The 13,997-nt window shown below is 41.5% G+C and overlaps 1 protein-coding gene across 1 annotated transcript in view; it reads left to right on the top strand.

Moving 5' to 3' along the window:
- Positions 1-7,947: 7,947 nt before the first annotated feature.
- LOC138946801 (histone-lysine N-methyltransferase PRDM7-like) overlaps positions 7,948-13,997 on the top strand; it is a gene marked incomplete at its 3' end in the record, with an annotated part of 46,093 nt that continues 40,043 nt past the window's right edge. The window contains exons 1-4 of the mRNA XM_070318203.1: positions 7,948-8,025; positions 9,871-9,949; positions 10,728-10,869; positions 13,354-13,464. Of these exons, the coding sequence (XP_070174304.1) occupies positions 9,932-9,949; positions 10,728-10,869; positions 13,354-13,464 (271 nt within the window). The remainder of the gene's footprint in view (positions 8,026-9,870; positions 9,950-10,727; positions 10,870-13,353; positions 13,465-13,997) is intronic.

Below are 13,997 nucleotides of genomic sequence, written 5' to 3'. Positions count from 1 at the left end.
GTCAGGTAATACCTCACCAAGTTGTATGGTGTATGAGGCTGTCGTTGTGGCACAAACTTGCAATGAAATCTTCGATCGGGAGGTAACGTCCCAGGTCTTCTTAGATTTGATGTGGTAATGTCCTTGATGTTTACCTTTCGGGAGCATTATCGTCCGTTTTCTATACATATTTTACAGTCTAACACATTCACGCATTAAGTCAGCTGCTCTTCCCACCTTTCTTATCAACAGAAGGTCCATGCTCCGTGCTCAGACGTCAGTAGTCACTCCATTCATTGTCCTATGTATTCATGGGTAACGTCCTTGTCTTTTTCGCCAAGCAAGGCACAAAAGATAACGTCTTTGTTCACTTTTTGAAAGAACAATTGCAACACTGTTTTGGCCAGTTTACAGTTGATATATGTGTTCTAAAATCTCTCAAGCGTTGAATTGCTTCTAGGGGTACTACAATTAAGTGTTTCCTCAAGTCTACTAACGTGTTTTGGGGTGTTTTCGCATTTCATCATGAAGCCAACAGTTCAAAGGGTGGCATTCAAACTGAATACCCCTTCCCCTACAATACACAATAGCATGAGTATTTCTCTGTTATGAATTCGTTGTTCCTTGTTTCAGCTGATGGACTTCAGGTGTTATCACTGTGAAGCTAAATTTGACTCACTCCGCGCCACTAAAGAGCACCTTGAGTCAACGCATTCTGACAAACCACTCAAGTTCCGTCAGTTAACAATTGATCATGCTACAGGAAAACAAGTGCTAGTAAGCAAGTTATTCAAACATGAAACCGCAGGACCCAGAGAAAAAGAAGAAGAAGAAAAAGAAGAAGAAGAAGAAGAAGAAGACGAAGAAGAAAAAAAACAATTTCGAAAAAAAAACAAGGTCTGTTGTCACACTGGATCACCCTTCACGAAATTATTGCAAATGGCATATTGCCAATGGATAATATTGCGCTCTTTCTAGATGTTGTGACTTTCTATTCTACAAAGGAAACATGTGCAATGAGATACGCAAGTCAGACCAAAACGTTTTGGCAAACAGCTTACAAGCTTTTTGGTGGGAAGCTTCTCACATTTATGGGTGGCCCAAAAGGATTAGGTCAAGTTGTTGAAGGGTCTGCTGAATCTTCAGGTAGATGCCTCTCATCTGAGGCAAAGGTAAATTTCATTGTACCGTCACTTAAATGCTTGAAAAAATGATAAAACTATAACGAAAATAAGTTACACTAATCAGTTTAGCACCCAGTAACATTAAAATTAACTTCAAGCAACAAACAACATGAACATAAGTTTCTTAAAACCAATCTATCAGATGCCGTTGTAATAACTACACAACAGGAAAATGAAATAAAGAACAACTGAAAAACTTATAGGTGTATTGGCAAAACACTACATTACTTCAAGCAGCAAACAAAAGACAAAAGAAAACGAAATGATTTTGGCGTTTAAAAGGTGAACAGTATCTCTGAGCTTTACATCCAGGCGTGAAAGGAATTAGGTTACATGCCGGGACACGACTTCGAGTGACGGAACAGGCCCGACCGATACTTGTAGTGTTTTGGGCAAGTAAGACAGCGGAACATGCCCTTTGCGTCGTGGATGTGCCTGTGCTGTGCAAGCAAATCCTTGGTGGCAAAGGTTTTGTCACAGTCGACGCACATAAAGGAGGGTGGAACGTTTGCCCCTTTGCAAGACTTCTGGTGCCTTCTCATGCAATGTAGGCTTTGGAAAACCCTCTCGCAAGTTTGACAGTTGTGTGGTGCTTTATTGTCATGCCAATTGAGATGGGAATCCAGGTAAGTCTTTGCCATAAACCCCTTGCCACACACCTTGCAGAGGTATCTTGCACCTTTTCCAGCGCTGTGTACCAGTCTGGCGTGCTCATGCATGTGACTGGATGTTTTGAAGGTTTTGCCACAGGTGACACACAGCCGCGGGAGCTTTTTGTGAGGGGTGGAAGTGTGGGTCGGGTTTCCCGGATCCACAGGCGTCGGATCCACAGATGGACCAGGTGCAGTTGCTTCCACCACGACCTCCGAAACGTTTAAGACACTGCCATCTAGCGTTTCCACAGACAAATCCGCCATCTGAAACAAGCATCACCTCGCACACCATTAACATTTTGTTTGAATCAAACAAATGTAGGCTCAATCCCCCCTCCTAGTCTGCAAAAACAATGCACAACATTTTCATTGTTTTCTCTACTTTATCTTTTTTTTCAACTGACATCATGTGCATATCGCTGTTGGGAATTTAGAACAGATCAATCAACTGTAAACTGGCCAAAACAGTAATGCAATTGTTCTTGCCAAAAATGAACAAGGACGTTATCTTTTGTGCCTTGCTTGGCGAAAAAGACAAGGACGTTACCCATGAATACATAGGACAATGAATGGAGTGACTACTGACGTCTGAGCACGGAGCATGGACCTTCTGTTGATAAGAAAGGTGGGAAGAGCAGCTGACTTAATGCGTGAATGTGTTAGACTGTAAAATATGTATAGAAAACGGACGATAATGCTCCCGAAAGGTAAACATCAAGGACATTACCACATCAAATCTAAGAAGACCTGGGACGTTACCTTCCGATCGAAGATTTCATTGCAAGTTTGTGCCACAACGACAGCCTCAGACACCATACAACTTGGTGAGGTATTACCTGACATATGTCTACAACTGCATCGAAGGCTTACAGGGTGTAAAACAGAGTATACTTTGAGAAAAAAGCAGAAAACTTATCGCGTCGTGCCGCACCGGAAGTTTAGAAAAGGATCAAGGACCAGAACTCCAGTACCATAGCTAACAGGGTGTGATATAGCGCGTATTCCGTGGGTACAGTTCTAAGCGCTTGTCGAAGAGTTGTCAACACAGGACTAACAAAGAAACTAACATCTTCAGACGGACACGAACCCTATCACACACTAGCAAACCCTGGTAAACATACAACAAACAACTGTTTAACAACAATGTACACATCAATAGCTAGGTCCAAACAAAATAATATTAAGCACAAAGAAAACACCTCTCACAGAGCACAGCACAAGAATGTCTTTTGGGGCACAACACATCACGTCGAGCATGAAAGTCGCAGCCAGCTACGGGAAGAACTGAGTCTTCAACCTACTCTTGAACGCGTCAAGAGAGGAGCTCTGGCGAAGCTCAAGCGGCAGGGAGTTCCAGACGGAGGGGCCCGCGGAGGGAAATGCACGCTGACCAGCAGATGCGAGTTTCGAGCGAGGGATGTGGAGGCGGAGAGGGTCAGCAGCAGAACGAAGGGGACGGTCGGAGGGCTGGGTGTACAGGTCCAGGGAGGATTGAAGGTACTCGGGAGCAGAGTCGTTGAGACACTTGTAGACCAGAGTGGACAGTTTGTAGGAGATTCGGGTTTTGACAGGGAGCCAGTGCAAGGAGCAAAGTAGGGGGGTGATGTGGTCTCGCTTCGTCTTCCTCAACGTCAGCCTGGCAGCGGCGTTCTGGACTCGTTGTAGGCCATGAATGGATGAGGCGGGGAGGTCAGCCAGAAGGGAGTTGCAGTAATCCAGACGACTGAAGATGAGGGAGACAACCAGCTTGACACAGGCGTCGTGTGTGAGGTAGCGACGGATGGAGGCGATGCGTCGTAGGTGGAAAAAGCAGGTCTTGATGATGAAGGAGATGTGTGTCTGCATGGAGAGAGTGGAGTCGAGAAAGACGCCAAGGCTCTTGACAGCAGGGGAGAATGGAACAGTCGCGTCATCCAGCTGGAGGTCGGTCACTTGTGATCGCTTACCTGTTCTCTCTGTTGCTACGAAATGACGTCCCCTGTCTGCTAAACTAATATCGACAGAAAAGAGTAGCATGATTAAACAAATTCAAACAACCGGGTTTCAGTGCCCATGCCCTAAACAGACTATTGTTTTTGCCTAACGGATCCAATGCTCAATGAACAAAAGCACTGTCAGAACCCCTGAGCATTGATTTTAGTCTGTTTCTAGCCTCCAATTATCAATATTTAGTTATGCCAACTAAATGTTTCGATGTTTAGTAAGAAATAAAATAATTACCTGTTTAAAAACAATATTCACTGATGAGACCCAAAAGAAACAACGCGTGTAGTTTGCAGGAACTTCGCGCACTGCAATGCTCATCAATGATCCGTTTCAGTTCCGTTTCCGTCGTTGTCTCGGTTATGATAAGTTAGTAGAGACTGTGTTAATTTTTGTTCATAAGCTTTAGAGGAATTAGAAAGAAAGTCTGGAATGTGGACAGGGAGAAGGTTGGCGCCTATTACGCCTTCAGACGGGTCTATGTAGTCGGCTAGACGTTAAACAATTAAAAGAAACCCTCTATTATAGGCAAAATAGACACGAATCGAAGCTGAGGTGTGTCGCCGAGTTAGCATTAAAATGGCTGAGGTGCGTCGCCTAGCGCGGCTGAGGTGTGCAGCCGAAAAATCTTCGAGTGTCCCCACAGATTAAAGAAATATGACGCTCCTGCTATATTTTAAATCATATAATTTGACCCAGATGTCAAGGAATGACCACTGATTACATTAAAAGTGTGTTCATCTCTTGTCAGGTGCTTGAATTTCTATAGTAACTACGGAAAGTCATAATTTACTCAGAATACGCTTCAATAGGTGTAAATATTTGAAGTACAACGTTCACAAACACACTGAAAACATGAAACGGGTCGATCAGCAGATAAACTTACCCCTCAGGCGAAAGTGCAAACAATTTTTATGTTAAGATATGTCGTGTGTGTGAAATTATGGGTGTTTTTGTGGAGTAACTTACAGCGCTGGGTGAGAAAATTTGCTGAGGTGCGCATCCGAAAATTGGCTGAGGTGATTTCACAGTGCAGCCGGGTATACGGTGTGAAGTGTGAGGCTGTCGCTGTGTGGGATGTGGTCTCGCCATTTTACTCCCAGGATTCGCCGTGGGCAGCGCATTTGGAAGGTGTGGAGGCGGCGTTCATTGTGAATATATATATAAAGATCACTTGAGGTAAGCTTACCTATAGGCCTATGTACTTGATTTTTCGTATCTGCTTTCCAACACTTTCGTTCAAAGGCTTGTCTTTGTTTCACGAATTACATGTTTTTATTTGCGGACCATGACCTAATTCTTTTCAAATGAAGTAATTTTTTGTGAATGCATATTCATTTAGTCATTATAATATAAAGACTACTACATTTTATAGCCAAACCTTCCCTCTATCAAGCCTCACGCTGTACTGGGTGAAATTCAGCGGACACCTGTCGTTAGCAGTTGGAATGCGCTGGAAAGGTTTGGACTGTACAATAAAAAGCGATACATCTTGAACACACGGCCAGTACTGAAAGTGATACAGCTGGCTGTGGGACCTTGCGAGTGTATCTCTGCTGTTTGTTAGTTGTCATCATGAAGAAACCATTAGCAAGCCCCCAAAATTATTTCAATCGCAAAATCAGTGTTCTGACTTTGTTCTTTGTTCAATCTATTTCTAATAAGAACAAGAGGCGAAACCTTCAAGGCTCACGGAAGAAATCGACAAACAGTAACACAAACTCAACCACTCCGTCACACATACACACACACACACACACACAGTAAGCATTGGTGACACTGTGCAAGAAAGAGAGACACTAGATCTAGATCTGTCTGTCTCCATGTAGCCTACTTACAGACACGACTGCCAAATAGTCTCGGCCCGCTCAAACTAACAATGACCGAGACATTCCTTCGCGTGACGTCTAACCCTCTTACGCCATAATGTGACGTCTTCAAATGACGAAATGTTAAAGTTTCTACCACAGACATACACACGCACGCACGCACATACGCACATACGCACATACGCACGCACGCACAGACAGACAAAGTTACGATCGCATAGGCTACACTTCGTGAGCCAAAAAACACACAGTAAACACCAAGTTCCAAAAGACGTTCGGGCCACGCCCTTCTTCAGTGAAATGAATGTAAGCAAACAATGACGTAAAATTATTGATTAAAAAAAGACAAAATCGTCATGTAAAACGTCACAGCCAAACGTCATAAGTTTCGTTCTCTCTCTCTCTCTCTCTCTCTCTCTCTCTCTCTCTCTCTCTCTCTCTCTCTCTCTCTCTCTCTCTCTCTCTCTCTCTCTCTCTCTCTCCTCTCTCTCTCTCTCTCTCTCTCTCTCTCTCTCCCTTTCTCTCTCTCTCTCTCTATTTCGTTATCTCTCTCTCTCTATTTATCTCTCTCTCTCTCTCTCTATCTCTCTCTATCTATCACACACACACACACACACACACACACACACACACACACACACACACACACACACACACACACACACACACATATGCATTTTCATTTTTCATTTTCATTTTCATTTCAGGAAACAAACTGCATTTTTAGCACTTCCAAAAAGGGAAAGGTAGACATCCAAAGGCACAGGTAAGTGCCTATTGAATAATATATTTATTCAATCTATTTCGAGTGAACACAGAGCAATACCTGCGCCATTTTGGAATCAAAGGGGAACCTTCAAGTAAATGTACCAGAGGGTCTCAAATCATCTTCAAGTTGTTCATGCTTCACTGCCACTGAGCGAGTTTTAGCGTCAACTAAGGTGACTCGAGTCGAACCGGAGGTCGCAAAAACTCGGTCCGGTACGACTGGAGTGACGTCACCGGTTAACCAACTTTCAACCTTGCTTCCTGCGTAGGGTCTCTCCAGTTCCAAGATGGCTGCCAAGGCGAGGTGAGAAACTTCTGCAAATATTTTTTGACAAAGTTACGGATTGTGAGAAGACATTTGTTGTAAATCACTTAGCCTTTCAAAAATTAAGGATACTGGGTTGGATACTGTCTTGGTTTTAATGCATTTTATTTTAGCAGTGATGTTTATTTTGGGAAGAAATGAGGTCAACAGGAGTTTGGGTGCGATTTCGGCTCAAATGTACTTTAGCGCCCTGAACTTTTACCCGGCTGTTTTGCGCTCGATTTTCACGCTCACTTCTTCATTGACGTTCGAATCGATAGTTCGATGTTTTGGCATTACATTCACATCAACAATAAAACAGTACTGCTTGTTCATCATCGTCGTCCATCAACTCTCCACAACAGTAAATCCGTAACGCGCTTGTCGCCATCTTGTTGCAAGGGACGCGACTGGACACAACCCAACAGCGTTTCCGCGAAGAAAAAAACCAGACATGCGCAGTGACCCTACCGTAGCTCAACCCTGTTCCTCGCGAAAACTCGCTCATAGAGGAGCGTGCTCAGGACACACGCCTGGTTGACACGTGCCGGGGTGACGTTTTCATCTTTCGCCGTGTTGATATTACGCTTCTCGGCCTCGTTGATCTAGTATAAACTCTACACTGAACAAAAAAAACACCCTTCGATAGTACTGATGAGCGACCTTGTGTACCTTACATTCATGGGGCCAAATTTTTCCAACCAATTTGTTTTATTTTACTTAGAAATTTGATTCATCCTAAAATGTTTTGCCTCTTACTCAAGGGACGTAACCACTCAGTACACGTTTTCGAAGAATTCGATTTTGGGGGTGAAATCTGTTAAATGTTACCACCAATTTTCTTCACATGCAAGAAACTGACATGCTTTTCGTCCATGAATAATTTCACCTCTTAATTTTACCAGGAAACAACATTTCAGTCTTGAGTATATGTCGAGGGGGAAATATGTACACAGGCGAAAGATGAAATCGTGACACCGGGGCTGAGGCGCATGGGAAAGTTTTTTTTTTAAAACACACACAAAAGTTACTCAATGACACATGTCATTTATGCATTTACGGTTTTGAGATCTGAAAAACAAAGAGAAGAAATACAACAGATCTCTGAAAGACTACTGTACAGTATATCGAATGAGCTATCGCGGATCCAGCGCAGCATGTTCACATTTTTCGCGGGAATGTAGGTCAAGCATTAAAAATGCGAGCATGCGCACAAGATCTAGTTTAGCCATGCGCATGCGCTAAGACGTTGGTCGTCTGCAACTTCTGCCGTGGGGAAGCAAAATGCGACAAGAGTTCTTGCTGACCAAAAGCATCAAGTAAGGGTAAGTTTGTGTCTTTTATGCATTCTGTTTGATTGAAATAGTTTTATGAAAACGGTTGCCACCTGATTCAGCATTGATAGGCATCTGGCATGGCGCCGTTTAAATAGAAATTGGTAAGATCTCTGCGTTTTTCTGCGGACAGTTAGTCACATTTTGATGATCGATTCTGGAAAATCTCTAGAATGAAAATAATACATCAACTGTGATGTTTAGTTCCGTTGACTAGAAGGATGTGATTTTACTGCAGAATTCTTTCACAAAAACAAGCTTGCAAGCGAACTGCTCTGCCCTGATCTGTATGTTGCTTCAAACGTCGACATCGTAACTGAGTCTAACGACACAGAAATGTCGCGAAGTTTTTGTTGTCAGAGAATGAAAGTGTAGACAGAGACGGGAAAAACGCAGAAACAAGTCAGAATTTAGGAGTCATTGTCTGGAATGAGAGGTATTTCCGTGTTCATTTGGAATCGTTTGCAGTTACCTTGTCTGGGTCTCCCTCTCAAGATCATTGTCCCGTTAGGCCAAAAAAAAAGTTGTATGTTTCTGGTAACATGGCTACAAAAAATAGGGTAGGTAGGTAAGCTTAGGGATTTTTTTTTTGTTTTGTTTTTTTGTTGTCAGGGTAGAAAATAACTATACTAATACAGTGACGCAAAGAGACTGGACTTACTATACAAAGAGAAAGAAAACACATTAAAAAACAAATGAGACAAAAGGGATGCGGGGTTATCCCCCTTGTGTCGTCTGCCGTCTGTTACTTTCGTTTTGACGCTTTTTTTTTTATATTTAGTCAAGTTTTGACTAAATATTTTAACATCGAGGGGGAATCGAAACGAGGGTCGTGGTGTATGTGCGTGTGTGCGTGCGTGTGTGCGTGCGTGTGTGCGTGCGTGTGTGTGTGTGTGTGTGTGTGTGTAGAGCGATTCAGACTAAACTACTGGACCGATCTTTATGAAATTTGACATGAGAGTTCCTGGGTATGAAATCCCCGAACGTTTTTTTCATTTTTTGGATAAATGTCTTTGATGACGTCATATCCGGCTTTTCGTGAAAGTTGAGGCGGCACTGTCACGCCCTCATTTTTCAACCAAATTGGTTGAAATTTTGGTCAAGTAATCTTCGACGAAGCCCGGACTTCGGTATTGCATTTCAGCTTGGTGGCTTAAAAATTAATTAATGACTTTGGTCATTAAAAATCTGAAAATTGTAAAAAAAAAAAAAAAATTTATAAAACGATCCAAATTTACGTTTATCTTATTCTCCATCATTTGCTGATTCCAAAAACATATAAATATGTTATATTCGGATTAAAAACAAGCTCTGAAAATTAAATATATAAAAATTATTATCAAAATTTTGTTTTCGAAATCAATTTAAAAACACTTTCATCTTATTCCTTGTCGGTTCCTGATTCCAAAAATATATAGATATGATATGTTTGGATTAAAAACACGCTCAGAAAGTTAAAACGAAGAGAGGTACAGAAAAGCGTGCTATCCTTCTCAGCGCAACGAATACCCCGCTCTTCTTGTCAATTCCACGGGCACTGCCTTTGCCACGGGCGGTGGAGTGACGATGCTACGAGTATACGGTCTTGCTGCGTTGCGTTGCGTTCAGTTTCATTCTGTGAGTTCGACAGCTACTTGACTAAATATTGTGTTTTCGCCTTACGCGACTTGTTTCTTCTTTTGTTTTACAAATGCAATAAAAAAAAAGTCTAAGGTCGGCGGGAAAAAAAAGGTGGGATCGGGTGACCAGAAACATACAACTTTTTTTGTTTTTGTTGCCTTTATTCCTTCTCCACTCGTATCGAGTTGAACCGACGTATTGCTTTGTTTTATGTAGGAACTCAAGCATAAACCACATTCCAGTTTGAGGAAATACGACACCATAAGAATAATTTACAATGAATCCACTACACTTTGTGAGTATCAAAATCATTTTATTTGTGTTCTCTCTCTCTCTCTCTCTCTCTCTCTCTCTCTCTCTCTCTCTCTCTCTCTCTCTCTCTCTCTCTCTCTCTCTCTCTCTCTCTCTCTCTCTCTCTATCGCACACACACACACACACACACACACACACACACACACACACGCACACACACACACACACACTCACATATATGAATACTACATGGCTTGCTGTGTCGTACCAGATTTACACCGGCTAAAGCCGTCGTGAAACATCTACAGTCTCGTGTGCAAGAAAACTCTCTGTCACACGACTAGCTCGTAATAGCGGGTAATATATATATATTTACTTGAAATAGAAAAAATAGATTCAAGATTGAGTGCATCAAGTTGTATATTATTATCGAATTATTCCCTGAATTAAAAAATGTAACACAAATGTTGTGTTCAATCTGAAAAATACGCTCAATCATAACGAAACCCCTTGTGTTAAAATCCGGAACAGAATGTGTAACCTTCTAAAGGTGATCAAGATTTGAGGTACCAAGTGTGAAAAGGCATGAGCTTGTTATAACTTTCTTTATTTTACTGAGGTAGACCTAACTTACAATTGTTTTAAACCCTGACAGTGACACGACCATGAGGAAGTCGTAGGAAAGAAACTTGCATCAGGCCTGCATATTCTAACAGGTTGAGGGTCGTTAAAACCAACAACCAACCATTGTATTCAAAACACGAATTGGAATAGAAATGTACAGTGACGTGAATGTTGTCTCTATCTTTGTTTTATGAAGAAAAAAGAAGATTACGACAAGCTCAATCTACCAGAGTCTATTGAAGAGTTCTTCTCAAAGGAGCAGTATGAGACCATGTGTGATTTGGAGAAACTACGCTTCAAAAACATGAGGCTGAATTACCAGATGATGCTACGCTATGGTGAGTTATCTCTAGTGCAGCGATCTATTTTTCATTGATCTGAAGCAGCGATCTATTTTTCATTGATGTGAAGCGGCGATCTATTTTTCATTGATCTGAAGCAGCGATCTATTTTTCATTGATCTGAAGCAGCGATTTATTTTTCATTGATCTGAAGCAGCGATCTATTTTTCATTGATCTGAAGCAGCGATCTATTTTTCATTGATCTGAAGCAGCGATCTATTTTTCATTGATCTGAAGCAGCGATCTATTTTTCATTGGTCTGAAACAGCGATCTATTTTTCATTGATCTGAAGCAGCGATCTATTTTTGACTCACATGCGAAGCAAAAGTGAGTCTATGTACTCACCCGAGTCGTCCGTCCGTCCGTCCGTCCGTCCGTCCGGACGTCCGTCCGTCCGTCCGGACGTCCGTCCGGCCGTCCGGAAAACTTTAACGTTGGATATTTCTTGGACACTATTCAGTCTATTAGTACCAAATTTGGCAAGATGGTGTATGATGACAAGGCCCCAAAAAACATACATAGCATCTTGACCTTGCTTCAAGGTCAAGGTCGCAGGGGCCATAAATGTTGTCTAAAAAACAGCTATTTTTCACATTTTTCACATTTTCTCTGAAGTTTTTGAGATTGAATACCTCACCTATATATGATATATAGGGCAAAGTAAGCCCCATCTTTTGATACCAGTTTGGTTTACCTTGCTTCAAGGTCAAGGTCACAGGAGCTCTTCAAAGTTGGATTGTATACATATTTTGAAGTGACCTTGACCCTGAACTATGGAAGATAACTGTTTCAAACTTAAAAATTATGTGGGGCACATGTTATGCTTTCATCATGAGACAAATTTGGTCACATATGATCAAGGTCAAGGTCTCTTTGACCCTTATGAAATGTGACCAAAATAAGGTAGTGAACCACTAAAAGTGACCATATCTCATGGTAGAAAGAGCCAATAAGCACCATTGTACTTCCTATGTCTTGAATTAACAGCTTTGTGTTGCATGACCTTGGATGACCTTGACCTTGGGTCAAGGTCACATGTATTTTGGTAGGAAAAATGTGTAAAGCAGTTCTTAGTGTATGATGTCATTGCTAGGTTTAGGTCAAGCATGTGAGTCGTATGGGCTTTGCCCTTCTTGTTCATTGATCTGAAGCAGCGATCTATTTTTCATTGATCTGAAGCAGCGATCTATTTTTCATTGATCTGAAGCAGCGATCTATTTTTCATTGATCTGAAACAGCGATCTATTTTACATTGGTCTGAAGCAGCGATCTATTTTTCATTGATCTGAAGCAGCGATCTATTTTTCATTGATCTGAAGCAGCGATCTATTTTTACATTTAGTCAAGTTTTGACTAAAATAATGTTTTAACGTAGAGGGGGGAATCGAGACGAGGGTCGTGGTGTGTGTGTGTGTGTGAGTGTGTGTGTGTGTGTGTGTGTGTGTGTGTGTGTGTGTGTGTGTGTGTGTGTGTGTGTGTGTGTGTGTGTGTGTGTGGAGCGATTCAGACTAAACTACTGGACCGATCTTATGAAATTTTACATGAGAGTTCCTGGGTATGATATCCCCAGACGTTTTTTTTCTTCATATTTTTGATAAATGTCTTTAATGACGTCATATCCGGCTTTTCGTGAAAGTTGAGGCGGCACTGTCACGCTATCATTTTTCATCCAAATTGGTTGAAATTTTGGTCAAGTAATCTCCGACGAACCCGAACTTCGGTATTGCATTTCAGCTTGGTGGCTTAAAAATTAATTAATAACTTTGGTCATTAAAAATCTGACAATTGTAAAAAAAATATATTTCTTTTATAAAACGATCCAAATTTACGTTCATCTTATTCTCCATCATTTTCTGATTCCAAAAACATATAAATATGTTATATTTGGATTAAAAACAAGCTCTGAAAATTAAAAATATAAAAATTATCATCAAAATAAAATTTTCGAAATCAATTCAAAAACACTGTCATCTTATTCCTTATCGGTTCCTGATTCCAAAAAAACATATAGATATGATATGTTTGGATTAAAAACACGCTCAGAAAGTTAAAACGAAGAGAGGTACAGAAAAGCGTGCTATCATTCTGAGCGCAACTACTACCCCGCTCTTCTTGTCAATTTCACTGCCTTTGCCATGAGCGGTGGACTGACGATGCAACGAGTATACGGTCTTGCTGAAAAATTGCATTGCGTTCAGTTTCATTCTGTGAGTTCGACAGCTACTTGACTAAATGTTGTATTTTCGCCTTACGCGACTTGTTTATTGTTCTGAAGCAGCGATCTATTTTTCATTGATCCGAAGCAGCGAGTTACCGACAGCTAGTTGATATTCAAATGAAAATAACTGATACATTATCAGCTCAAGTTTAATGTCATTTGAAGAATTGTGGCAGTTTACAACTAACAGCTATCTATGAATCAAGACTCATAACGGTTTTTAATTTGTACAACACATTAACATTTACCGTTGTGCTTCAGGCTTGCCAGCGCAGAAACCTGACTTCATGAAACCTAACTGGGGAATAAGCAAAAGAGCGGTGAAGTCATCTGATTCTGAGTCTGACGACGATTGGCGTCCACGTGCTAAACGTAAGCCTGCTCACTGGATTTGCCATTGAGTTGTCCGAATTGTCACGCTTTGTTTAGTAATAGCTACAAGTAGTATCACTTTATCAGTTTCAAAGGGATGAAGGGTAAAGGTGGTTTAAACGCTTTCCATGGCTTGGGAGCGACACTGTGTTAGAGTACACAACTTCTCACTGGGACGGCCGTGTGAGAGCAATGCCCACCTTTATGTTTCTATCGTCCCCATCACACTGTCCACCTTTATGTTTCTATCGTCCCCATCGCACTGTTTTAGTTTGCTAAACTCCTTAGGTGCAGGTGAGTGGACGAAGGAACGCTGTTGAAAATCTGGTATTTGAAAAGGGGGTCTTAAAGGGAGGTCGAGTCTTCTATCGGGTAGGGTTGTTCAGGGAGGGGGGATAGGAGGTGGGGGGATAAGAAGGGAGGAAGTCCTCAATTGGGGGGTCTTATAAGGGAGGGTTCAATTGTAATGGGACGTAACGAAGGTGAGTTGTGTAAGCATTTTCTTTTCATGTATTTATTTTTATTATTGACAG

Source organism: Littorina saxatilis, linkage group LG14 (assembly GCF_037325665.1).
Source record: "Littorina saxatilis isolate snail1 linkage group LG14, US_GU_Lsax_2.0, whole genome shotgun sequence".
Taxonomy (NCBI): Eukaryota; Metazoa; Mollusca; class Gastropoda; order Littorinimorpha; family Littorinidae; genus Littorina; species Littorina saxatilis.
The sequence above is the reverse complement of the archived record's forward strand: the minus strand, read 5'-3'. Positions and strand labels throughout refer to the sequence as shown.